We start from the raw sequence: 26,885 nt of genomic DNA, 5'->3' as shown, positions 1-26,885 counted from the left end.
TTCTCTCTGTCTCTCTCTCTCTCACTGTCCACTCTGCCTGTCAAAAAAAAAAAAAAAAAAACGAAAAAGAATACTTAGGATTACAGAGAGAGTTGGCTAAAAATACCAGCAAAGCAAAGAGTCAAAGGATGATGTTACAGTTTATCATAAAACCTTGTCGACATTTTTTTAACCACCCTCTAGCCCATGAATTCTGGGTGATCTTTTATTTGTTCTTCATACTCCTCTGTTATTAGAAATTTCTGTAATGAGCGTGCCTGGTCCTTATAATTGGAAAACAGATACTTATCAATCCACAGATGGATTGAAAAGGTTTCTGTAGGCACTGCATTTCTCTTTCTAGTAGATAATGAATGACTTAGGTGTCTCTGATCTCAGCTGAGCAAGAACCAACCAAAGTTCTTGGGGTGTCAGGCACCCTTGGAACTTTTTGAGGTGTTCTGCATTTACCTGTTGCTCACAGAGCACCAGGCAAGGTAGAACCACTCAGAGAAAACCCCTGTTTCTCTCGTTTCCATTCTCCTATCCAAAGGGTTAGGGTTAGGGTTAGGGTTAGGGTTAGGGTTAGGGTTAGGGTTAGGGTTAGGGTTAGGGTTAGGGTTAGGGTTAGGGTTAGGGCTAGCACAGGACCAGCGGCTGATGACAAGGCCTTTCAGTTGACGAGAGCCGAACCCAGCTTGACAGAAGCACTGCCTCGTTTGGTTTGCCTGCAACTTTCTCACTTGCCAGAATTATTTCATTGGTTCAACCCATAAACCAGGTGTTTCTGATTGTAGACAGAACACAGATCTTTCAGACTCAGAAAAACAAACATATACCGTCCCTGCTCTCCCTCTCTTCCTCTTTGAGACCCAGAGAGACAAAGAGCTCCCACCCCCCTGGTTCCCTCCCAACATGCTTGGCACAGGCAGTACTGGAGGGGGAATCAATCCAGGTCACCCATTGGGTGGCAGGGACCTAATGATTTGGGCCATTACTGCTGCCTAGGGCGCACACAAGCAAGAAGCTGGGATTGGGAACCAGACTCGGGACATACATGGGATGCAGGTGCCTTAGCTGGTGTCTAAGAGCTAGGCCAGAAGCCTGTCTCCACACTTTTTAAAAGGTGGTGGGCCAGCAGCAGCTCCTGGGGTCTTTTCAGAGGGAGAGCAATGGGGTTGTTACTCCACAGGGCTGAGAGTAAGTTCTTTGCTGAGTTCCCTGTCATGGAATTACTGAGTCCTGTAATTTTTTTAATTGAAAATTACTCAAAAGAGAACAGTTATCCATCTCTTCTGGGAGAGCAAAAACTGGTGAAAAAAGCAGCAAAGAGAAACATTTAAAATATTCTAATATTCAATGCCCTCTCGGCATTGCTGTTGCCTGCAATGCTGGTTTCCCATATGGGTGCTGTTTTGAGTCCCTGCTAATGTGCCTAGGAAAGCACTGGAGAAGGCCCAGGTGTTTGGGCACCTGCACCCATGTGGAAGACCTGGATGAAGCTCCTGGCTTTGGCCTGGCCCAACTCTGGCTGTTGCAGCCATTTGGGGAGTGAACCAGCAGATGGAAGATCTCTCTGCCTCTGCCTTTCCATAACTCTGCTTCTTGGATAAATATTTAAAAAATATATTCCAATCAAAAAAGTCTCAGGAACGTCTCACGGGTGACGACACAGGCTGCCTGGACAACCTGATCACCCGGAATGTTTCTGGAAAGCTGGATCACCTTGGGTGTCTGCTCTCAGGGTTACCAATAATATTTTTCACAGCCTCTCAAAGCACAACCCTCATTCCAGAAACTATAGATTCAACTGAAGGCTGGTTGAGCTCAGAGGCATCAGGGACTTAACACGCCCAGGACGGCAGCAGCAGAGGCCCCACTGGACTGCACCAGAGTGACGTGTCAGGACAGAACAACCCGAGAACACAATCACACACGTGGAGTCTTCCGTGCACCCTGACACAGAGGAACAGTCACCGCCTCTCCACTGTGCCCAGCGTGGGCAAGTAAAATCCTCGAAGGTGAGATACCCGACAGTGAGATCTACTGCCCATGTCTCCACCCTCCTCACGCCCACCGCCTGCGTCAAAGACTTTACCTGTCTTACGTATTTAGGTTCAGAGGGAGGCTTTATCTTCAAAAATATGTGACAGATGCTAAACAGAAGTTTTTAAACCCCTGGTCTATATCAGTAGTCTATTTTGAGAGAGCAACAATTTCTAAAGAACTCATTTGGGGAGGTTGTTCGATTAAACTGAAGTTGATTAGAACATGGATTGGCTTTTTTCTCCCTCTCAATTAAGTATGTTTCTTCTGATCAATTAATTTGATTCAAAGTTCCCAATTAGCTTTTTCTTCCAGCGAGAACATTCCAAACTTCACTGATGATAAGAGTTAAGATGATTAAGCAATGTCAAATCTATTCCTAATTTGGAACGGTATGATTTGTTAACAGGTCAACAAGGTTAAATGTATTTTTTTAAAGATTTATTTATTTATTTGAAAGTCAGAGTTACAAAGAGAGAGAAGGAAAGGCAGAGAGAGAGAGAGGTCTTCCATCCGCTGATTTACTCCCCAATTAGTTGCAATGGTTGGAGCTGATCCTGATCTGAAGCCAGGAGCCAGAAGCTTCCTCTGGGTCTCCCACATGGGTGCAGGGCCACAAGGACTTGGGCCATTGTCTACTGCTTTCCTACGCCATAGCAGAGAGCTGGATCGGAAGTGGAGCAGCCAGGACTCAAACCGGCACCCATATGGGATACTGGCACTGCAGGTGGCAGCTTTACCTGCTATGCCACAGCACCAGCCCCAAATGTATCTTTAATATACAGACAAAATTTAACTTTGCAATGGGAGTAAAAGACCAGCAATTTCCCGAACCAGCTCCTGGGTAGGCAACAACCCAGTGTGATCAGCAAATAATGAGAAAACATAGAAATAAGCACACGAAAGCCTCAAAATGCTAGAGGTTAGAACAAGAAAACTCTAAACATGAAGACTGCCTCCAAATTCTCACACTGTGTTGATTCTTTTCACAGTGCTTTTGTCTGCACACCTTTCGTGTCTACAGACATTCAGTAAGAAATTTAAGAAGCATTATGTAAATGTGCTTGGAATCTTTTGGAATATGCAGTTTACAGAAGCTTATTACAGCTAGAATTTGCAAACAGTACTTGCAGACGCTACCTCGCTTTATCTTCACAACCCTTCTGGAACTGGGCGGTGTGACTTCCACATGTAACTTTAATAGTCCGACAGGGGTGGGGAGTACCTGACTTGCTCCAGGTCAGGACTAGAAGCAGAAACTAGGATACAGGGATCTTGGCTTCTGGCCCCGAGTTTATCCCCTTGAAAAATGCTGCCAATACGCTAATCAGAATTTCATTCTCACAATTCAGGTTGAGAAGGTTCCAGCTATTTTAAATACTCAGCTCCAGACGAGCATGGTTATAGCAGCACGTTACATGTAATTTTAATAGGAAAACTGCCAAAGCCGGTTAGGAATGGGCGGGGAAGCCTGAGAAAAGAGCGAAAACAGAGTCCCCCACACCACACGGAAGTGAGTTAGCAAGATCTCAGTCTATTCCCTGGCATCTTCTCTTCCTCTCACCCGGGCTTCACAGACGCCCCACAGACACCAACAAACGACACAGCGGCCCAAGTGCTAGAAGGCACTCCTAAGGGACTGTTCCACAGGAGTGTATCATGTACGACTCCCATGCACCAACGACACGACGCAGCCCGGTGGACCCTCACAACTGGAACTCACCTGCAATCCACAGCCCCGTCAGCAGTCTGGGGAAACTGGAACCAGGAGGCCCCAGCACCTTTTCTTCCAGCAGTCACTGTTCTTCCTAACAAGGGGGCTGGCTATCGACATACCTGGCACTGCAGGTGCCTTTGGCCTCTCTCTGAATTTTAATGTGCAACAATACATAGCACAGAGCCTCGGGCCCGGATTCTCTGTTTCTCCCCACCCTAGGGTATAGGTCCACTTACAGATTTATTTTATGGGGCCAGCGTTATGGCGCAGCAGGTTAAGCCACCACCTGTGATGCAGGTATCCCATGGAGGAACGCCAGCTGAGTTCCAGCTGCTCTGCATCCCACCCGGCTCCCTGCTAATGCACCTGGGAAAGCAGCAGCAGGTGGCCCGAGTGCCTGGGCCACTGCCATCCATGTGGGAGACTAGGATGAGGCTGGCCCAGCCCTGGCCATGACAGCCATTTGGAGGGTGAACCAATGGATGGGAGATCTCTTTCTCTTTCTGTCTCTTCCCCATCTCTATTACTTTGCCATTATAAAATAAATAAATAAATAAATCTGGCTTACTCTCCAAATGGCCACAGTGGTTGGTGTCTGAGTTAGACTGGAAGCAGGAACTCAAACCAGAGCTTCTACACGGGATGCTGACATCACAGGTGTGGTTTAACCTTCTGCAGCACAATGCTGGCCCTTTGCCTGGGTTCTTTATCTCAACATCAAATATCAAAGAACTGTGCTGCTGTTGCCTTTAATAGGTATTCTGTTCAGTGCTACACAGTACTCTGATAGGATTCTACAGAAATTCCACCCTACTTGTGGGGAACGTTTAGGTCGGGACTAATTTTGCTATGAACTCCTTGTGCATTGCACTTGGTATACATGTGCTCATTTCTTTGGGGGCATTTACAAAGCAGTGGAACTGCCGCATCTTGGGGATGCATGTTGAGTTTTGATTGATACCGACAGCTCCCCAAAGGTCTTGGTTTACATCCCACCAGCACGTCCTCAACAATACTTAGTGTTAGTCTTTCTCACGTCGTCTTTACGACAGTGGTGGCAACTCATTACAGCTTTGACTGGCATTTCCATGATGACCAGAGGATGAGTATATTCATCTATTTACTGGCCACTTGTATTTGCTGTTCTAGGTGTCCTTACTAACCTCTAAGGGTCCTCTCCTTTTTAGACACAAGGCCTTCAAGAGTTGCACTGCAGTGAAGGCTACCTGTCATCCTCTTACTGTTTTAGTTACCAGGAACTCTTACGTTCATTGCAGCCCAATAATCAGTCTTTTCCTTGGCTGGTGTTGTTTACATTCCACATAACAAATTATTTTATATTCCAAGTTTATAAACATATTCTCCCTGTTATTCTCTGGAACATTTATTGTTTTCCAATTACAATAATATCTACTATCCACCTGTAATTGGTTTTTGTGTAGACTGTTATTTGGGACTGAGTTTCTAAAAGTATGAATATCCTACTGGCCCACTCTCTTTTTTTTTTTTTTTTGACAGGCAGAGTGGACAGTGAGAGAGAGAGACAGAGAGAAAGGTCTTCCTTTGTCGTTGGTTCACCCTCCAATGGCCGCCGCGGCCGGCGCGCTGCGGCCGGCGCACCGCGCTGATCCGATGGCAGGAGCCAGGAGCCAGGTGCTTCTCCTGGTCTCCCATGGGGTGCAGGGCCCAAGCACCTGGGCCATCCTCCACTGCACTCCCGGGCCACAGCAGAGGGCTGGCCTGGAAGAGGGGCAACCGGGACAGAATCCGGTGCCCCAACCGGGACTAGAACCCGGTGTGCCGGCGCCGCTAGGCGGAGGATTAGCCTAGTGAGCCGCGGCGCCGGCCTTGGCCCACTCTCTTTTATTGAAGAGAGCATCCTTACCCCGCTGCCCAGCAGTGGAGGTAGAGCCTTAACATGAACATGCTGTCCTTAAATGTGTACAGGAAATAAAATCCCAACGACCCCACGTTTCCAGTGTCCCCCTTCCCTTACACATCCTTGCATAACTCCCATAGGAATATGGACCCCAAGTCCACAGATGGGTGGATTTGTCCTCAGTTTCATCACTTCGTCAAGTCCCACAGAACCACTCCCGCCCCTGACTGTAAGCTGTCCACCAGAGAACAAGAGGAAATGACTTAAATCATCTCAGAATGAAATGATTACCATATCCTTCTGCCCCACAAGGAACTGCTGATGTATGCCTCAAAGCACACTGTTTAAATCTCATTTTGAAAACATCCCAACTTCATTAGCACCACACCAGCTCTTCCGGAGAGCTGAGCGGGGGAACACGGGTTGGCTGAGTCGGGGATGATCACCTTCTGCAGCCTTGGCTGCCCTGGCGAACGACACACATTTCTGAAGACTCTCCAGCTCTACCAACCATGGATTCCCTCCCTGTGCCCGACAGCAGCTCCAGCCGGGCCCTCATGGGGAGAGCGCTACTCCGGGCAGAGAGGAGACTGTCGGTCTATTTCTACATGCAGTCCCATATATTTGTGTTTCTCTTTATGCTCTGCTCGAGAATTTTTCTAGGAAGCACATTACAAATATTATACACTTCTCTCTCTTCTCTGTCCACACCCACTGGCTCACCAGGACTTGGCCATAACCCAGCCACAGCATGAACTCAGACTCCTGGACTTTCTCCCGTCTGGCTGTCATTTATAAGGTATGAATTTTTTGAGTATTTCCCAGATATCATACCGATGCTCCCTCAAACACAGAGTTCCTTGGCATCACATTTCTCCAGCGACTGACTATGATATGAGGTGAACCTGGAATTCCAGTCTCTGTGACAAGAGCAAGGGGCTGCTATTTCCTTCCAGTGAATCTTAAAGTAGCAAAGAGCAAGGAGACAAGAGGAAACAGTGGAGCCCTGGGTGGGGAAGGGATCGAAACGGTAGAATTTGAGATTAAAAAAAAAAATGACATCTGCCAGACCCATTTCCTTTCCCACTGGGAATTCTGGCAACAAAATCAAGGTTTGGTGGGAGGCACAGGCACAGGGGCAGGTGTGCATGTGACCTCGTGGGATCTGGGGCCCGCTTAGGGACCTGTGCCCACAGTTCAGCTGACCCCTTCTGCAGGGTCCGTCTCAGTCACCAAACAGCAGCTGGGAGGCCCTCTCCAGCCACACAGCCCCACTCTGGAACATTCTAGAGCTACCTAGGGCGCTGGGTAACATGCTACCCACCTCACCCTCCTTAGTCCTCTCAGCATCCATCCCCTATGTGTCCACTGTTGCTCTTTAACACGTAAGAGTCTCCTGGTTGCTTTATATTCCAGCGGCTTCCCTTTCAAACCGAGCTAATTAAGTGATCACACTCAGCTCCCCGTGTCACACACGGGGGCTCCCTTTTCCCAGACTCATCACAGCGAGAAGGTTTGTTTCCCAACATTTTACAAAGTAAGTACAGGAGGCACTCTCCCTCACAGTGGAAAGCCGTTTAAACATTATATACTGGGACAATTATATTCTCTAATACTCCTGTGGAGGCTTCAACTGCCTATGTCACAAGTTTCTTTTTTCTTTTCAAATCATAAACTTCCTTTCATTAAGCATCTTTCCACACACATCCTCTCTCAAAGCTCCTTGGGAGAGACAAGCAAGAGGCTCCTGGGGGTCTCCATTACCTGAGACTTAGAGTGAGGCTGAGCCCCAAATCCTCAATACCAAGGGCCCTGGGTTGGTTGAGACCAGGAGAGCAAATCTGGTGTGAAAAAAAAAAAATGAGTAGACTGAAGAACCTATTTGACTTCAACGTCAAGAATGAGTCTCTCATTCAGGTCCTACGGCTGAATTCACAAATAATCCCAGGCTAATAAATAGTCCCAATATTTCATGTTGGTAGGATAGCACTGTATTTATATATTAACTTGTCTTTAAAAATAATTTTCCCCACCCAAGAGGAAAAAGGTTCTCTTTACCCAAAAAATGGGAGAAAAAGCGTCTCTGAAAGCCCGCCCTTCTTGTCATCCCGAAGCCTGCCTTCCCACACGCGGTCTGCTGGCCCGCAGGTGGAAGTGCGTTCATTCCCTGCCTCCTTCCTTCTCCCTAAACACACAGAGCATGGGGTGTTAACCCCTTCCCACCTTGCAGTGACCAAACCTCAACAGAGCATAAAGCGAGGGAATCTGAGACAAGCAGCAGGCTGTGTGTGCTCCTCAACCAGTCGTTGTCCGAAACAGGGGGACCAGGGGTCTCAATCAATCTGAAAGGAGCGGCACGGGAGACGGCACTCATGACCCACTCCAGCCCGTGTGTGGCGATGAGCAAGGTCCCTGGGTACCCCACCTTGCCCATCCTCCCTCCACTCCGCACAATGGCTCATCTGTAATTTGAATCACCAGTATCTTCAGGGTTAGTCACAGACACCTGGGCACGTGTGCCCCTTCTTGCCACCCTCGTTCAGTTCCTGCATCTTATTACTTGCTCTAAGGTGCCCAAGTGACTTCTTTGTACACAAGTCCCTCAAGGGCTGGCACTGTGGTGGTTGACTTGAATTCCCAGGGTAGTCCACAGTCTCAAAAATACACACAGTGGACATATCAGTGGGCTACAGGCATGGCCCTAGCAGAAAACAGTAAACAGGTTCCAAAACCTCTTTGTTCTGTTATGTGGTCTACAAAGTAAGGGAGCCAACAGGCACTGGAACAGAAACCTGAGAACTAGTGCCTGTGCACTCAGTATTTGTCTCGGCATCTTCTATCTCCAGTCTCCAACACACACAGAGGTTGGGACATCATCAGAAGTACAACCGGACAAAGGGAAGAGCAGCGGCGTTGTGGTACAGTGGATTAAGTCACCTTCTGTGTCACTGGCATCCCCTATGAGTGCCAGTTCGAGTCCTGGCTGCTCTGCTTCTGAACCAGTTCCCTGCTAAAGTGCCTGGGAAAGCAGCAGAGGATGGCCCAAGTGTTTGGGCCCTGCAACCCATGTGGGAGATCAGGATGGAGTTCCAGGCTCCTGGTTTCAGCCTGGCCCAGCCCAGGCTACTGTGGCCATTCAGGGAGTGAACCAATGGATGTAAGATCTCTTGTTCTGTCTCTCCTCTTCTGTAATTCTGCCTTTCAAACAAATAAATATTGAAAGAAAAGAAAGGAGAAGAAAAGAGAAGAAAAGAAAAGAAAAGGAAAGGAAAAGAAAAGAAAAAGAAAAGAAAAGAAGCAAGCAGGCAAAAAGAGGAACCTTCTAGTGCCAAACGAGGCTGCAAGTCCTGACACCACTACCAACTTGCAGTTCCAGCTTCCCACTGGGACAATTTCATTTCATGCAGCAAACCCCACGACATAATTCTGGGGCCATACCTTGTCTTGGGTCTGAAGGCTTTTAGCCAGAGCTGGGATTAAAACTCAGGGAGAGCCTAGGTGGGTGCCTCAGAAAACAGGCCTCCCTGGGGGCTGCTGGTTGAGCAAAGGAAAGAATAAGAAAGGTAACCGGAGAAGACACATTTTCAGTTGAACTTTGGAGCAACGCTGCTCTCCAGCTTAGAGTACCTGGAGGCCTCAGGGAGACAATGGCAGAGGTGCTACACAGCTGTGAAGAGCCAGGCTGGAGACAAAGATTTACTCATTTATTATGTGAAAGGGGGAGGAAAAGGGAACGGGAGAGGCAGAAGGAGAATGAGGAAGAGAGGGGGGGGAGAGGAGGGGAGAGAGAGGGAGGGGAAGGGGAGGGGGAGAGGAGGGGAGAGAGAGGGAGGGGAAGGGGAAGGGGAGAGGAGGGGAGAGAGAGGGAGGGGAAGGGGGAAGGGAAGGGAAAGGGAGAGGAAGAAGGAGAATGAGGAGGAGAGGGAGGGGGAGGGGGAGAGGAAGGGGGAGGGGGAGGGGAGGGAGAGCGAGAGGGGGAGGGGGAGGAGGAAGAGGGAGATCTTCCATCTGCTGGTTCACTCCCCAGATGGCTGCAAGAGTTACAGCTGGGTCAGGAGCTGGGAACTGAACAAGGGAATGCCATTCACTTCAGCTGAAGCCAGGAGCCAGGGACTCCATCCAGGTCTCCCACTTGGGCAGGAGCCCCAGTACTTGACTTATCACTCACTGCCTTCCCGGGCACATTAGCAGGAAGCTGGATTGGAAGCAGAGCAGCCAGGACTTGAACTGGCATCCCAAGCAGTGGACTAATCACTGTGCACTGGCCAGCCCCAGAACCCTTGGGCACCAGTTTGTTTGTTTGTTTTTTTTAAAGGAGTGGTGCCACTATACGAAAACCTGCCAGTGTAATTCAGTGATAGTCAACCTAACGTGTACTAAACCCCTCAAGATCACTGGTGCTTGTTTCTTTCAATCACTGGCTTATCTGAGTGCTTGAACAGAGCTCGGCCCACAGTAGGTGCCTGGCCATATCAGCTGAGCGGCATGTTTAGTGGGGCATGGCGGACTGGGGCCAAGCACTACGCCTTTCTCTGCAGCGCTGTCGAACAGAAACACAAGAGCCACACACGTAGTCACGTTTTCTCGCAGCCTCATTTAAATAGTAAAAAGAAGCCATAACAGCTAAGTGTAATACCTTTTATTTAACTTGAAATACCTACAGTACTATCATCTCCACACGTAATCATGTAAGAAATAACTGGGGATACTTCACACTCTTGTGCACACGAAAGCTTTGAAATCCGATGTGTATTTTTCAGACAGTAAAGACATCTGCACTGAAACACACCACATGTCAAGTGCTCAACAGCCTCAGGGAGCCTGTGGCTCTCAGAATAAATAATCCAGATTATTCGGACCCTAAACCAAAAGGACAAGGAGCATGGTGTTTGTCATGACCCTTCTCACGACATACGGGTCCAACTTCTAGAAAACGGAAATCTTAGAAGAGCTCACAGGTCTTAGCAGCCCCCAAGCTGTCCCTGAGTTAGTGAACGGGATAAATAAACTGTGTTACATCCAGACAACGGAATGCCATTCGCTGAGACAGGGAAGGAGTGCTCCACGCCATGAAAGGGCATGGGGAAACCTCAATAGCGCACTGCTCAGCGAGACAAGGCAAGGGAAAAGGCTGCTCTGCTCCCACCCCACGACATTCTGGAGAAGGCCAAACGATGACGACGGTAAAGAAATCGGCAGCTGCCAAGGGCTGAGGCAAGGGAGGGGTGAAAAGGGGTACAGGGGACTTCCAGGGCAGTGGTGGGGGCTCCACGTCATCACACGTTTGTCAAAACACACGGAGGGAACACCACGAGAGTGAACGCATGTGAACCTGCACATTTGTCAATAATACTGCGTCAGCTGTAGCAGACCCCACACTGCTGAATGCAGGGGGTCAGTAAGCGGGAATGCTGTGTGCGCAGGAGGTGAGGGTTAGGCTCCGGGAAACTGTTTTATTTTATTTTTTTCACCCAATTTTTTTTTAAGATTTATTTACCTATCTGACAGGCAGAGTTAGAGAGAGAGGGACAGAAAGAAAGATCTTTTATCCACTGGTTCAGTCCCCAGATGGCTGCCATACTGAGGGCTGAGCCAGGCCCTTCATCCAGGTCTCCCACCTGGGTGCAGGGGCCTAAGCACTCGGGCCATCTTCTGCTTTCCCAGGCCATCAGCAGGGAGCTGGATCAGAAGTAGAACAGCTGGGACATGAACTAGCACCCACATGGGATGCCAGTGTTGCAGGCAGCAGCCTAACCCACCATATCACAATGCTGGCCCTCACTCCATGTTTTTATAAACCTAATGCTAGGGTATAAAAACTTAAAAAAAAAAAAAAAACTTTATAAAGCTTGCAGGATGAAACAGCTGCTATAGTTGTGGGTTCTTCACCCAGAAATCATAGAGAAGGTCCATCCGTACATGCTGAATATAAGAAAACCAAAAGCTTCCGTATAAAAATTGATAGGCTAACTTAAGGGCACCCCTTAGATGGAGAATGTGCACATGTGGACACATGCCAGTCATCAGGACTCCTAGGCAGGAGTTGGTCTACCCAGTCCAGGGCTGGCTCTGGCGTCTGTGGGCAGCCATGAGCTATGGACAATGATCCTCTCCTACTTCCTCTAGGCCAAATCTATCACGGGGATAACAATATCACTCACGGTTGTTGTTCCACTGAAGACATATTTTTTTGACAGGCAGAGTGGACAGTGAGAGAGAGAGAGAGACAGAGAGAAAGGTCTTCCTTTGCCGTTGGTTCACCCTCCAATGGCCACTGCGGACGGCGCGCTGCGGCCAGCACACCGCGCTGATCCGATGGCAGGAGCCAGGTACTTATCCTGGTCTCCCATGGGGTGCAGGGCCCAAGCACTTGGGCCATCCTCCACTGCACTCCCTGGCCATAGCAGAGAGCTGGCCTGGAAGAGGGGCAACCAGGACAGAATCCGGCGCCCCGACCGGGACTAGAACCCGGTGTGCCAGCGCCGCAAGGCGGAGGATTAGCCTAGTGAGCCACGGCACCGGCCGAAGACATATTTTTTTATGAATTGGAAATATTATTTATTTAAAAAAACCCATTAGCTGCTACGGCTGTTATTATTTTCACATATACTGGAATTTCAGAGAAAACCAGCTAATGGGGGAAGAAGGGCACACCCTATACTCTCAGGACCTGGGTGACCCAGGGCGGAGGTGAAATGGAACATTCCAGGGCCAGTCTGCTGTCCTCAGCACACTGGAGTGTCCCTGGGCTTGTCCTCCAGGCTGCCCGGCCCCATCTCAGTAACTGGGACAGCTCTGGGCAGAGGAAGGGTGTGTTTTCTCACTGGCAAACACTGCAGAGTCTGCTAATGCTTGCTGGTGGGACTCTCACGAACCTGAGCAGAGAAGCCCTACGCATTCCTACACTTTTTGCTAACAACTTCCTTTTTTATTGTGATAAAACTTGCCACTTCAGCCATGTTTCAGTGCACAGCTCTGAGCAGTAAGTGCCCCGGCTGTGCAGCGGCCACTACCACCACCACCCGTCTCCAGAACTCCGTCTTCCTCACTGAAGGTCTGTGCCCACGAAACGCCCCTCATCCCTCCCTTGCTCAGCCCCCCGCAAGTCCCCTCCTACCTTCTATGATCCTGACTCCTCCAAGCACCTCCATATAAGTCAGATCACATGGTATTTGCCCCTTGTGTCAATGGCTTTTTCACCAGACCATGATGTCTTCGAGGTTCGGGGGCACTCAGGCTGATTGCCATTCTATTGCACTCATGAACCACATCTGTTTATCCATTTGCCTGCCGGTAGACACTTGGGTTACTTCCCCCTTCTGTCTGCTGGGAAGGATGCGGCTGGGAACCTGAGGGTACAGATCGCTCTTGGAGACCCTGCTCTCACTTCTTTTGGGTCTACACCAGAAGTAGAATTGACTTTACCATTTCTTTTTAAGATTTACTTATTTATTTGACAGGCAGAGTGATACAGAGATAGGGAGGGAGACTGATCGATGTTCCATCATCTGGTTCATTCCCCAAATGCCCACAATGCCCAGGGCTGGGCCAGGCCTGGGCCAAGAACCCGGAACTTCACCCTGGTCTCCCACATGCATGGCAGGGGTTCAAGTTGTCAGGCCACCTTCTGCTCTTTCCCTGGTGCACAGCAGGCAGCTGGATCAGAAGGAGAGCGCTAGGACTTGAACCTGTGCTCTGAAGGGATGCTACTGCACTCAACGCTGAACCTGTGCTCTGATATGGGATGCTACCGCACCTCAACACCAGCCCCCATAGGGTTTATCTGTAAGAGAGACAGTGCCCCTGAGTGTGGACCTGACACACACAATGTAGTGCCGAGAGGATTCACCCTCCTCGGACAAGGAGAGAACACAGACACCCTTGGTGGCACGACTCCAGTGTGGGGCGGGCCCAGTAACATGTGGCTTCCCTCTGCCAGGTCCCAGCCATCCTCGATGGCACCAAACTGTGTGTGTTCATTTTCACACACTAACAAGGAAGTTGGATTTGTGCATTAAAACAGCCTAATGAATTCTGCACTCGAAATTTTAAACTCTGGTTCCATGGGTAAACACAAGATCTTTCATTAATCTTGACTGAATTAAAGAGAATGTGAAAACGATCATTTCTGCACATCCACCCTGCTACCACTTTATCAGCCTAATCTCATCAGGCTGACTTAACAGGCTTCAGAATCACTGAAAATGAGATGTTTGGGGGAAAATAGTGGCGCTGGCTCTCCACAGGCAGTCGGCTCCCCAGTACTTCAATCCCCAGCAGGCTGCAGCTGAGTCAGTACTTAACGGGGAGAACTTCCAGGAAACAGCGGGGAGACAGGAGGAGCGCAGGCACTGGGGGAAAGTGGGGGATGACCTCACTGTCTCCCTGGGCACTCGAAGGCACAGGCTAGGCCAGGCCACACCCTCCGACTCCCTAGAGCGCCTCCTACCTGTCAGGCCGGAGGCTGCAGCCAGTTTGGTCCATCTGAACAACCTTCAGGGCTTTGGAAAACCTCCAATGCCTGGGGCCCACCCAGACCAAGTGAACAACAAAACAACAAAAATGTCAGCTGTGGGGCTGGTGATATTTCTCAGCTCCTCAGCCGGATCTTTGAAAACACAGGGCTGGGAGGAAATAATGCCTGGAGGGCGTCACCCAGCTTCCCCACGGCTTTGAGCCTCTCTGCAGGTCGGCACAGCCAAATGGACTCCCACTCTTAGTCCCACTGTACAGATGGGAAAGTGGAGACTCTGTGAGACCAGGTGACCTGCCTGGTGTCCCCTGCCAACCCGGGGCTGCAAAGTCCTCACCTGGTGCACTTCCCACTGCACCGCACAGTCTCACAACTTGGAAAAGCTCACAGGCGAGAAATCAGAGTCCCCTGTAAATAATGCATGTGTGATGGGCTTCAAACGCAGACCATCTTCTGTACTTTTCTGAGCCTGACCAGCAATACTCACGAAACGTCCCTAAGTTTTCATGCTTCTGTTTCAGCCTGCATTTTACATTTTCTTTTTTTCCTAAATATTTATTTATTTGACTGGCAGAGTTACAAAGGGAGAGAGAGGAGAGACAGAGAGAGAGAGGTCTTCCTTCTGCTGGTTCACTCCCTAAGTGACCACAAGAGCCAGAGCTGGGCCAGGCTGGAGCAAGGAGCTCTTTGCAAGTCTCCCACGCAGGTGCAGGGCCCAGGGACTTGGGCCATCTTCCGCTGCTTTCCCAGGTGCATCAGCAGGGAGCTGGATTCCAAGTGGAGCGCCTGGGACTGGAATCAGCATGCGTGTGGGATGCCTGTGACACAGGCAGCGGCTGAAGCGCTGTGTCCCGGCACCACCCCTGTGCGTTTTACATTTTCAGCTGCTGCGTTCTGTTTGCTTATTCTCCTGGGGCCCAGCTGAGCTGAGCCCCTCCTGGCGCTGTCTCCACGGTCTTTACAGTTCTGACTTAACCACCCAGTTCTCCTTGGCAGGTGCCATGCAGCTGCCCCCCTCTGCGAACCTCTGCAGTGGACTCCGGCCTCTGCCAGGTGCACCCCCTGCCTCTGCTCCCCAGTTGGTAGGGACTGATCTGCTGTTTATTGGGGAGAACACGGCCTCATTTCTGAGCGGCAGCCAGCGTCCCCTCGGAGGCCTCCGACTCCAAAGCTATACCAGAAGCTGTTCAGCCGTGATGCCCCCTCACGCTCATCTCCGTGCCCCAGGCTCCTGTGGGCCGAGGAACAGCCCAGTGCTTATTAAAAGAAGGGAGGGAAGTGACACTTGAAGATGCTATAAATAGAGAATTCTAAAATCTCCCTGCCCCAGCGGCCGGGACTCATTAGATCTGAAAATGTTTGGCTTTTCACATGAGAGACTGGAGCCCAATTACCACAGTTCACATACAAGGGAAATTAGCTTGGTAGCATTAAGATTCCAATTTTAAGCTGTTTACTTGAAACAGCCCTGGGTTTTTTGACCAGTTGAATCCTTAAATAAATTAATTCTGAGAGTATTTTTTTAAAATTAGACCCTAGAAGGATTTAATGAAGATTTAGAGAAGTATCACACTGACAAAAGACAGGTCGGTTTCTCTCCAGCTGTCACTCTCTGGCCGGGCCTCTCGGGGGAACACACGAACCTCTCGGAGCCTCAGTTAGGGTGCTGCAGGACTTCCGGGGCTCTCGCCCTCTCTGACAGCCTCAGACTCAAGGGCCCCTTTGCCTAAACCTTTGACGGTCCACTGCAGGAGCTGCGATGGATGCAAATGTGTGTGGCCTTGCACCGTTCCACTCCAGCCTGGAGAGCCGTCTCACCTCCCTGAAGGCATGGTGGAGCCAGGGTAGCAACCCAGTGCGCTGCATTTCCACGCTGCCTACACTGACCCTTTCGGTGTGAGCTTCAGACAGGCATCAAGAAACAGGATCTGTCCGAGGGTTGCAGCCCCCAACTGCGCGGCGACTGAGATGACCCGCGCGGGGCCCGCTGTGGAGCCTTCTTACACACTTTTTGCCCCTCACCCCTTTCAGTCACCCCCCACAGCCCCTGTTCTACTCACCCATTTTGAGTTATGGTTCCCCCACCTCCAGGCAGCTGCCAGGGTCGCCTTTTTTTTTCCAGCTCACTCCTGGCCTAACTCCCTGCAGCGCTTCCCTTTACGGCTCCATCAGACCAAACCCCCTCTCCTGGGGGAGGAGTCCAGGCACCTTGAGTCTCTGTCCAGCCCCTCTCCCTCAGCCTGCACCTCCGTCCTTGCTGTCCCCCGTGTTCCAGGACCCCAGCCCCTGGCACGCTCTGGCCTAGACCCACATGACACATCCCAGCAAAGCCATCTCTCACATTCCCAAAGAACAAAGCTCTCCTCTTCTGTGCCCATCGGTGCACCTGGTGTGGCTTTGAATACACAGCGTACTTGCTTGTACACACGCCCACTGCCAGTCTCTGTGGCCAGACCGAAGCCCCACCAGCGGAAACGTGTGTTTGTGCTTCTGCATCTGCACAGGGCACAGCGCGCAGCTGTTGCTACATAAACCTCAGGTGCAGGAATCACCAACCAAGCCGACCACCACCAGCCTGCCGTGTTTTACCATAACTCCTGAACGGACGGCTGCTCCCACGCTGACCGGGGCTACAAAGTCCTTAAATATCTGAGTTTGGGAGCAGTGAGCTTTATCCAGAGCAGCTCTGCCATGAGCCTCCCCGGGGGCTGGAGAGCACGCTTGCTGGGCTCTCAGGAAGCACATCCTTCGCCTGGCTAGGACTTGGCCCGGGGCAGGGATGTGGGGCTCTGAACATTCACCCGCGGCACCTGTTCTGTGTAGGAGCTCAGCCCCTTCACTGGCCTGCAGAAAACCCCGCCCATGTGGGTCTCAGCACTCACTGGGAGAAATAAGTGAACAATCCTGGAAAAGGATGTCCAGATTTTAAAAGAACAGGGGGAGCAGGCACCGCGGCTCACTAGGCTAACCCTCCGCCTTGCAGCGCCGGCACACCGGGTTCTAGTCCCGGTCGCCCCTCTTCCAGGCCAGCTCTCTGCTGTGGCCAGGGAGTGCAGTGGAGGATGGCCCAGGTGCTTGGGCCCTGCACCCCATGGGGGACCAGGAGAAGTACCTGGCTCCTACCTTCGGATCAGCGCGGTGCGCGGGCTGCAGCACGCCAGCCGCGGCGGCCATTGGAGGGTGAACCAATCAATGGCAAAGGAAGACCTTTCTCTCTCTCTCTCTCACTGTCCACTCTGCCTGTCAAAAAGAACAGGGGGAAGAGCCACTGTGTCTGTGTCTGCTGAGGAAAACCTCCTTGGACCTGACGACAGCGCACTCCAGGTGAGGTTACTGTCACTGCTGAAACTGTTCAGAAAGCTCCTCCCCTCCATATAAAACATAAACCATGTTTTGCTACCTGTTACATGAGAGAGAAGTTACAACAATGATTGCACTGACTATATCATCTTAAAATCCTAATGAATAACCTTTTCCTACAAACATTTTAAGACTTGCATAATTCATTAGACTGTGTACATCATTTTTTTTTTTTTTTGGCATCGTATTTTGCACCCATTCAAAGACTAAGTGTGGGATCGTGAGTGATGTGTCTAAGAAATGTCAAGCAGGAAACCTTCTATTGTAAGGAGAGTGCATGAATAAAATATATTACCAACAATTTTAGAATCGTAATCTCTATCAAGCTGTCTTTGTGCAAGTGCTTCGCAGAGAGGAATCTGAATAATTCATCATGTCTTCCCTAAGTTCCCTGAAAAAAATCCGACGCCGAAGACAATATTCCATCCCTTAAGTCAAAAACAATCACATACATTATCAGATGGAGTTCCTGGGTCCCATCTCGTTTCCAACTGGTTGAAGGACCCTCTCACAGCACAGGAGGCAGGAGCTCACTCCATTTCTGAGTATCTTGGCAGACCAGAGGCTTACAGCTTCTTAGAACCACCCAGTTCACCCAGTGTAACCATTAGCAGCGCCACACTGCTGGCCCGTTTGTTCCTACATGGACTCTACCCGGCTTCCTTACTCCCTAGCCTTGTGTGCCTGCTCCTCTCTGGGGCAGACTGAGCAGAGTATCCCCTCCCAACCACCTGTCTTCCAAGTGTCTACAGACAACTTGGAGATCTGCAAGCCTTCTCTTCTGTTAGCTAAACATTTCCATTTCTTTAGGTTATTAAGAGAGTTGCCTCCTGGAGCTATTTTATAAAAAGATTTTTATTTATTTTTACTTATTTAAAAGGTAGATTGAGAGAGAGAGATGGACAGACAGCAATCTTCCACCTCCTGGCTTACTCCTCAAATGCCTGCAGTATCAGAGGCTGGGCCAGGCTCAAGCCAGGAGCCAAGGACTCCATCTGGGTTTCCCACATGGGTGTTAAGGACCCAAGTACTAGAGCCATCATGGGCTGCCTCCCAAGGTGCACATTAGCAGGAAGCCAGATCAGAAGTGTAGGAGCTGGGACTTGAACCAGGCACTCTGATACGGGGTACAGGCGTCCCAGGCAGTGGCTTAACCTGTTGTGGCACAATGCCTACGCCAATAATCTCTTTAAATAATGTGCTACAGGCTGAAATGGAATTAGATCACTTTTGTCACCATTGTCTTGACAAAAAAAAAAAAAAGAGAGAAAGAAAAAAGAAAGAAGGGGAAAGAAGAAAGAAGTATATTATTCTTAGGGCACAGGGGCTTAACTCATCTGTACACAGCTCCAGGTGCAGATGCATATTTTAATAGATGTTTTCTACTGATTACACTAAAACCTTGAATTTTTAAAGTGCCTTTCGGTGAAAGACTCAAATGTGCTCAAAATGGAAAGCTTCCAGGTGGTAAACAGAAACTGGATGCCAGAGGTGATCCCTGAGCAGGCAGCGGGGAGGCGGGAACCCAAGCCCAGGGTGGAGCCTCCCTCCTTCTCACAGAGCTTTTTCTTAAGGAAGAATGGCGGAAGAGAACTCACAGAATAAATGAGGAGGCTTCCTACTTAATGACAGGAACAAAACATAATTAGTAGCATGCACTGCTGAGGTATGACAAATGAAGTACTTCACGGATTCTGCTTGGATCCCACACATTTTAAATCTTCAACAGCATCTGGAAGGGAAAGCCTTCCCCCACAGACAGGCTAAAATTACTATGGAAACTCACAGTTTGTCAACTGTGGTGGAGTTCATCACAGAAGTGCCAGTTTCAAAAAAAAAAAAAAAAAAAAAAACCCAAAGACTCCTTGTCCCTGAGACTCCAGTGAGAGTCTGGGTGGGGTAATTTCCAGCAGGGAAAGCGGTTCTCAGAGGATAAACTAAGCTACGAGTCACCACGTTGCCTAGAAATTTCTTGGGTGAAGGCAGGAGCTGGGATTTTTACAAGATGTACTTCCAAGGAGAGACGTGTCACGTGACTTCCGTAGAGCATCTACCGCCCGGGCCAGGAAGCAGCAGCCTTGCTCCTCCCCCTGAGCGCAGGAGTGGAGTGGGGGCATGCGCAGTAGGCAGGCGCTCTTCCAGGCTCCTGGTGAGGGATGTGTGCGGGGCGATTTCCACACACATACGTAGTTACGCCAATAGGGTGACGCACACACTGAGCATGGCCCGCCCTCCGACCGCCTGGTCTACCGGCCCAGAGGGGAAAGCAGCCCTGCACGGGCGGGCACCTGCTTACGCTTAAGGAGCTGTCCAGGCTGCTCCTGGACGCGCAGTGTTTGCCTTCCGAGAATTTACGACCTCCGGGCGGAGACAGCTGTGGGACCATAAGTATTATGGGATGGTGTCAACAGAGTTTTAGAAGTGTTCAGAGGTGACAGGGATTCCCGACTGGCTGTGCCGTTCCTGTGATGGAATGCGCAGCCTGGGAAGTTGGCAGCGAGCACATGGCTGCGAGCCGGGCAGATGTTACAACCCAGCCACCCCTACTTCCGAATGGCGGCACTTCTGAAAGTTCGTGGAAAGCAGAATTAAAATATAGGGTTATCTTGGCACAAACATTTGAAATCCATCGCACGTTGTTCTCTTCATAATACGCATTTCCATGAGTTTTTTGAGACCCCCTGCATGCATGCATGTCAATTTTTTTGCAATATAAAAAACTTAAATTAGTGACACTTTCCATGAACTTCCGGAAGTATGCACGTGTATTTATATTTACGCTTACATGCTAGCAGGAAGCAAAGTAAGTACTACAACAGAAAGGTCAGCTCGGCTTAGAACTGGCAGGGTCAAACGGCGCAGGTGGGCACAGCAGTGCCAAGAGAAAGGTTCTGGGTAACAGGAAGCGTGTGAGCAGTCGCAGGAACGCCCTCTTCCAGCCCAAAATCGGAAATGCAGGGACGCATCGCGGCACAACTGCCGAGTGGAAGCTCAAGGAGTCTTCCGGGTCCAGGACGACTTTTGTCGGCTTTCTGACTCACAACCCCGGCCCTGCGGCTCCCTGCTCACGCCTGTTCCGCGTCTGAAGTTCTAGAGGAGTTTCAGGCTGCCCGGGCAGGCCCTCCCGGGGCTCCCCTGGGAGCACGAGTGGGCGTCTCTTTCTCCTCTCCTCTCCAGAGTCTGGTACACAGCCCTCCGCTTCAGGCCTGGGCCTCCCTCTCTGTGACTCGCCAGCCTCTTCAGCAGTCCAGCTGTCCATCCCAGGCTTATGCCTGCTGCCCCTGCCCCCACCGCCCCAGCAGCCCTCCCGCATCACTCCATCCTCACACTTCACTGTCTGACTGACGACTGCGCAGGCTTCCCTACACCCAGCATCCGGTTCTTAAGCTCCGTGCGAGACAAACCTGATAAACGAAACGGGGGATCACGGCCAGCATGCTTCACCCCCACGGGTGTCGGCAGTGGCTCGGCTGCTCACCAGCAGTCCCTCAAGGGCAGCTGGAGTGTCCTCACACGACCGCCTCTCGCTGTCCCAGAGTGAGGGACCCAAGGAGGGAGGAAGCGACGGTGCCTTCCACAGCGAGTCACTCCGTTCCGTGAAACAAGCCGTGGACTCTAACCCACATCGAATACTAAAGAACTTGGGGAGACATTTAAAACCACAGAAAGGGAGCCCAAGAAATCTGCGAGGGGACATCTGACTCAGTCAAACCACCTTCCTGTCTGTAATTATTTCATTTATTTGCTAGGGAACATTTTGCTACATACAACTTTATCTGGACGAGGAGACGCGATTTAAAAGGCACTCGTAAGAGTCTGATGAAGTTTAGCTTTTCCGTGTAGCTGTAGTATTTGGATGTTTGACTGAAAAGGTGTACCTGGGGTCACAGTTCTTGCAGAGTCCTATGCTGAGATCAGCAGCTGTGAGACCCCGCCCCCGGGTAGCCACGCCCCCTCAGTCTCTTCCCCCTGGATATGGGCTAGACCCAGCCACCTGCCTACACTATAACTAACAGCCTGCAGAAGTGTTAGGCTGTCCCCTCTATGGCTTGGTTACTGGGACGGTAAGTGCTGTCCCTTTTCTCTCCACGTGGCCTTCAAGGCTTGGGTGCCCTGGGGAAACAAGCGAGATCCCCATCCGGGAGCTGACGGCCAGAGAGGAACTCAGATTCCTCGTCTGACAACAAGGAGAAACTGAATGCTGCCCACAATCAGGAGCAGGGACGGCAGACCCTTCCCCAGGGAGGCCTCGACATGACCCGACGCACGACAGCCGTGAGGCCCCGAGCCACAGGCAGCCAGCTGAGCTGTGCTCAGACACCTGACCCTCAGAAACGGAGCAGCTCTCGGGAACGAAGTTCCGGGGTACTTTACATGCATTGCTCAACTACCATGAATACTGATGTGACTACAGTTTGCACCGTACATATGTCTAGGTCTGCAGTACTTGGCATTTAAGGAAATCTCATCCTCTAGGCCTCTAATAAAAAGATCCCAGGCATTTTTTCAGAAGTCCTCAAACTCTAATCGATGCATTTTATAACATGAATTATTCCTCAATAATGAAGAGGAAATTAATTCCCCCTTCTAGCTCATACGTAAATCAGGATTTTCCTAAGACCTACTGTCCTGCTATGGCAGCAGCCTCTGAGAGGGCCTGCAAAGTGACCCCTGGTATTCAGATTCATATGCTACCCTCTGAGAGTACGGGCAGGACCCAGTGGTGAGTCACTTCAAAAGTGCTGGGATGTCACTTCAGAGATCCGGTTACAAAAGCCCCTCCCCCCCCCCCACACTTACCCCTCCTACATCCACGAGCCAACAGAGCATTGCAAGTTTGGAGGACTGATATGTGGTTCTGTCTGCAGCACACCTGCCCCAGGGAGGACGCAGGGAATGAATGAGCAGCTGAGGCTGGCAGGTGCGTTTTTCCATCGCCAGCACAGGAGAAATCTTCCCCACTCTGTTCCTGGGCCCTTCCTTAGGCTTCACTGGAAGTTCCAACCGCCCAGAGCCTGGATGGCTTGCACAGCCTCTCTGCACGGTCTCTCCCAGGACGCCGGGCAGGATGTCCCCGTGAGAGAGAGAATGCTGGCTCAGAACCAGAGGAAAGATGGACTCCACTGGTTTCAGTCCCAGGATCTCCGTTCCCATCACAGCCACCAACTCTTTACCCAAGGAGAAAAGTGACACCAGGCAGGTGTCGGAAACGCACGTATGTTTATTCGCCAGTCACTGGGAAACCCACGGGACCAAACGGGTCACGGTTCTTTCAAGTTGCCCCACGTGGAGAGCAGTAGGCGAGAGCTGTAAGAGACTCTATGGAGAAATAACAGGTGGTTTCTGGGGAGCTTCTTAGGAGGGGGAGGGCACAGGGGTGGCCGATTTTGCTTCCAGGAACATTGCTCCTTTTGGATTCCATGATCTCCTTTTCTTCTGTTTGAGCCTGAGACAAAATCTACCTGCACCACGGCTAGGAAGAGGCAGCCCTCCCCCTTCCCCCCGCCAAGGCCATCTGCTTATCTCAAGATCCTTAACTGCACCACATCTGTAAGGCAGTAGCTGCAGGTTTCCAGGAGACAGGCAGGTTTTGGGGAGCTGTTTCCCAACCCACTGCAGCACACATCCTGATACACAGGGAAGATTACATGAGAAAACATCTGGGTGGGACACTTAGCTCACTGCCTGGTACACAGTATGCAGCTACACAAACACTCATTTGTTAGAGCTCTTGTTTGTTTGTATGGGTGTTTAATTTCGCTAACAGGAGATCTCTCGACCACCACACATCATTTTCAGGGGAGTAGGCATTTGACCTCGCTGTTAAGACACCTCAACCCACATCAGAGTATTTGGGTTCAATTCCCAGCCCCCACTCCTGACTCAAGTTTCCAGCCAATGCAGAACCTAGGAGGCAGCAGTTGATGGCTGAAGTAATTAGGTTCCTGCCACCCATGTGGGAGGCCTGGATTGCATTCCTGGCTCCTAGCTTTAGTCCTGGTCTAGCCCCAATCACTACATTTTAGGAGTGAATGAGCAGATAAGAGCTCTCTGTCTCTCTCTGATTTTCTGCCTCCCAAATCAATAAATGCATTTCTAAAAATTCATTTTTGGGAGGGGAGGGTGAAACAGAAAGCTCTCCTCTCCTGCCAAGGGGAAGAGAGCGCGGCGGCGGGCGTTGGGGTTCAGCGAGTTTAGCTGACACTTGCAACATCAGCATCCCATAATCAGAGTGCCAGATTGAGTCCCAACTGCTCTGATTCTGATCCAGCTCCCTGCAAATGCACCTAGGAAGACAGAGGATGATGGTCCAAGCACCTGGGTCCCTGCCACCCATGCAGGAGACAAGGGTGGAATTCCTGGCTCCTGCCTAGCCCAGCTCTGGCTGCTGCCGCTGTTTGGGGAGTGAACCACTGGATAGAACATCTCCCCCACCGCCTTTCTCTCTGACCATCTGTCTTTCAAATACATATAGAAGTAATTTTTTTTTCAAGGGATGAGAGTCTAAAGGAGGATCACCCTCATCCCCACTGGCTGGATCAGCACTGTGAGGTCTGTCGGAGTTTACCCCCATCTCGGTACATTCACTGGTATTTATTTTCATGGCTTATGAAAAATGTAAGTAGCTGTCATTTTTGCTTTATAATACTCTTGCACTGTTCATTTCAAGACAGTGTCCTCATACAAGAGACAACAGAAAGTTCCCTGAGGCTACAGACCCACTATTAGAGCTTGAATTGGTTTGGTTTCTCTAATCAGAAAAGAATAAAACACTCTGGGCAACACCACGTTTAAAGAATGACTTGGGATTTGTGGAAAAGTCTAAAAAAACAAAACAAAACAAAAACAAAAAAAAACCACAGCAACATGTTTTGCAGACTTCTAAGCAGCCACAGGCCATTCATGTCTTGCAATGATAGCAGTCAAGATGATCAAAAAGATGTATGTGCAATTTTCTTAAATTAAAAGCATTAATGTATCAAATACCATAAAACAATTTATTTGAGTAATTATTTGCCAAGCTAAATATTCAAGTCAAAATTATGCTATTAAGGTTTATTATTTCCAACATCAATGTGGAAATCACCATAGTTTTGGGGCAGCTCAAAGATACAGTCACAGTAGAAAAACGACTCGATTCTCAAGTCACTTTCTATGAAGTTAGCAATGAATGGACCAGGATAAATTAATCACAATCCCCACCAAGGAAAAATGTCGCCACTTGTCAACAATTCTCAGTAGATAATAAGGAATGCTGACCTGGCACCAACTCATTCATCCATGGATAACTTTACTCAGGGTATATTTTCTGAGCAGGTGGTGAGTCTGGTGCTACCACCCATGCTGGGAGACCAAGAGGACTCTGACATCTGGGAGTAAGATGATACACAGATTACACAGTGAACAGCAACAGGGGCAGGACTGGGGTGTGCGTCATCCATAGCAGGACAGAGAGGGGACTGCAGCTGAATCCACCAGGTGATTCAACGAAGGCGGAACTTGTCCAGGTTTTGAAGAGGAATTAACTGCTTGCCGGGTACATAAGGGGGTAAGGGGGCTACTCAGGTTCAGCAGGAGCAAAAATGCAGAGATGTGAGACATGCGGGCAAATCTCAAGAAGGAAACATGGTATCTAAGTGTGAAATGAGAGTGGAGAGGTGGCAGGAGTGGCAAGATCACAGAGGGTCTTGAAGGCCAAGGCAAACTGATGAAACTTCAGGCTACTGAAGACCCAAGGCAAGACAGAATAAGGACCTTGGCCAGAAGCAGTAGGAATATGGCGGGGGTGGGGGTGGGGATGGGGGCAGAGATGGGAGATGCCAGAGGGGTTTAAAGTCCCAGCATCTGATGCTTAGCCACAAAGGAGAAACCCAAGTAAAATGTTGAAAAATTCTTGTATTACATATGATGTGACATATTACTGGAAGGTAAGCTGTGACTGGTTAAGGACAGATATTATCAACACTAGAGCAATCACTAATTAAAAGATATCAAAGAGGTATAGCTAATGTTAACTACATATCATTTTAAATTTAAAGACAGATACGTGTAAAAGTAGGTGGAGACACGGCACAGTGGTTAAGCACCACTTGGGATGCTACATCCCATACTGCAGTGCCTATGACTCTGCTTCCAATCTAGCTTCCTGCTAATGCAGCCCTTGGGAGGCAGCAGGTGGTGGCTCAAGTGCCTGTCCCTGCCACCTATGGGGGAGACCATGATCGAGCTCCAGGCTCCTGGCTCGGCCCAGCCATGTATAATATGGGCATCTGGGAATGAACCAGTGAATGGACGATCTCTCTCCCTCTGCCCGTTTTTTGACTCTCTACCTTTCAAATAAAATGAAAATAAACATTTTTTAAAATAAAAGGGTGACAAAAGAATATACCATGATCTCATCAATCTGAAAGAAACTTAGAATGGCTATATTAATATGCAAAAGTAAAATTAACATATATGAATAAAGTATTAATATTATACAAAAATCTAATTTACTTTTTCCCCTTTGGTAAAAATGAACATGGAAAATTATTTTCCAATCACTCTGCACATGACTGACTTTCTGTTTTCCACCAAGATTTTTTAACATTTGGATTCTACAGGACACAAACTGTACTGTGATTTCCATACTGATCAGATTTTTGAGATACCTCTTTTTTTGTGTCTTTGGTTATAAAGTTTTGATTTTTTTTCCCTTGAAAACAGTAAATACAGCCAGCAACAAAAGTAAACTGACATCAACAGAGCTTCAAGATGCCTAAGCATATTTTTCCTCATGAATCTTTCTTATGTTCTGGCTCCAGTATTCTAACTATAGGACAAAAACAAAAAACAAAAAACAAAAAAACAGAAAAAAACCCAAAACTAGTAGATTGCACTAAGAATTGTATAATGTGATGCAGGAAACAAAATAATAGCCTCAATACAGACATGCAAGCTTTGTTTCTTAGATTTAATGAAATACAGTGTGCACATTAATTCTCAGCATTTAATTCTTGAGGCATTGATGAGAAATTACATTTTTAACAGCTCAGAGAGAAAAATCTTCCAACGTTTTTTTAAGCCAAGAAAAGAATCTGGCAATCAATAAATATTTGATTGACTTAAACCCTGCGACCTTGGGCAAGCCACCTGACCACTTCCCCTTCTGTAAAATAAAATCATAATAGTAACTCACCTAGGGCAACTGTAAGAACTGCCTTTCAAAATGATGTTGAGCACTTTTTCTTCAAAGAAGGACAACTGAAAGCACTTCGTGTAGCTGTTCTCATAAGGTAGCATCCACATTTCCGGATAATTTGATTTTTTTCATGTACTAACGCTTTTTTCTAGTTTATTCTTTTTTTAAAAAAAAACAGTATGTGTACAAATATTTCTAAACCATGTTGTGTGGATGTGTTATCTGAAATAGAACCTATCAATATAATCTA

General features: G+C 49.2%; 1 protein-coding gene across 3 annotated transcripts in view; it reads right to left on the bottom strand.

Annotated features, from left to right (window-relative positions):
- Window positions 1–26,885, bottom strand: part of PRKCA (protein kinase C alpha) — a 429,630-nt gene that overhangs the window by 179,442 nt on the left and 223,303 nt on the right. The window contains exon 1 of one of the 3 annotated variants that reach the window (XM_089316626.1): window positions 22,255–22,404. Coding sequence (XP_089172752.1) covers window positions 22,255–22,389 — 135 coding nt within the window. The 5' untranslated portion in view covers window positions 22,390–22,404. 3 annotated transcript variants of the gene reach the window in all.

Source organism: Oryctolagus cuniculus, chromosome 17 (genome assembly GCF_051225735.1).
Source record: "Oryctolagus cuniculus isolate XC-2025 breed Fujian yellow rabbit chromosome 17, ASM5122573v1, whole genome shotgun sequence".
NCBI classification, from domain to species: domain Eukaryota; kingdom Metazoa; phylum Chordata; class Mammalia; order Lagomorpha; family Leporidae; genus Oryctolagus; species Oryctolagus cuniculus.
The sequence above is the reverse complement of the archived record's forward strand: the minus strand, read 5'-3'. Positions and strand labels throughout refer to the sequence as shown.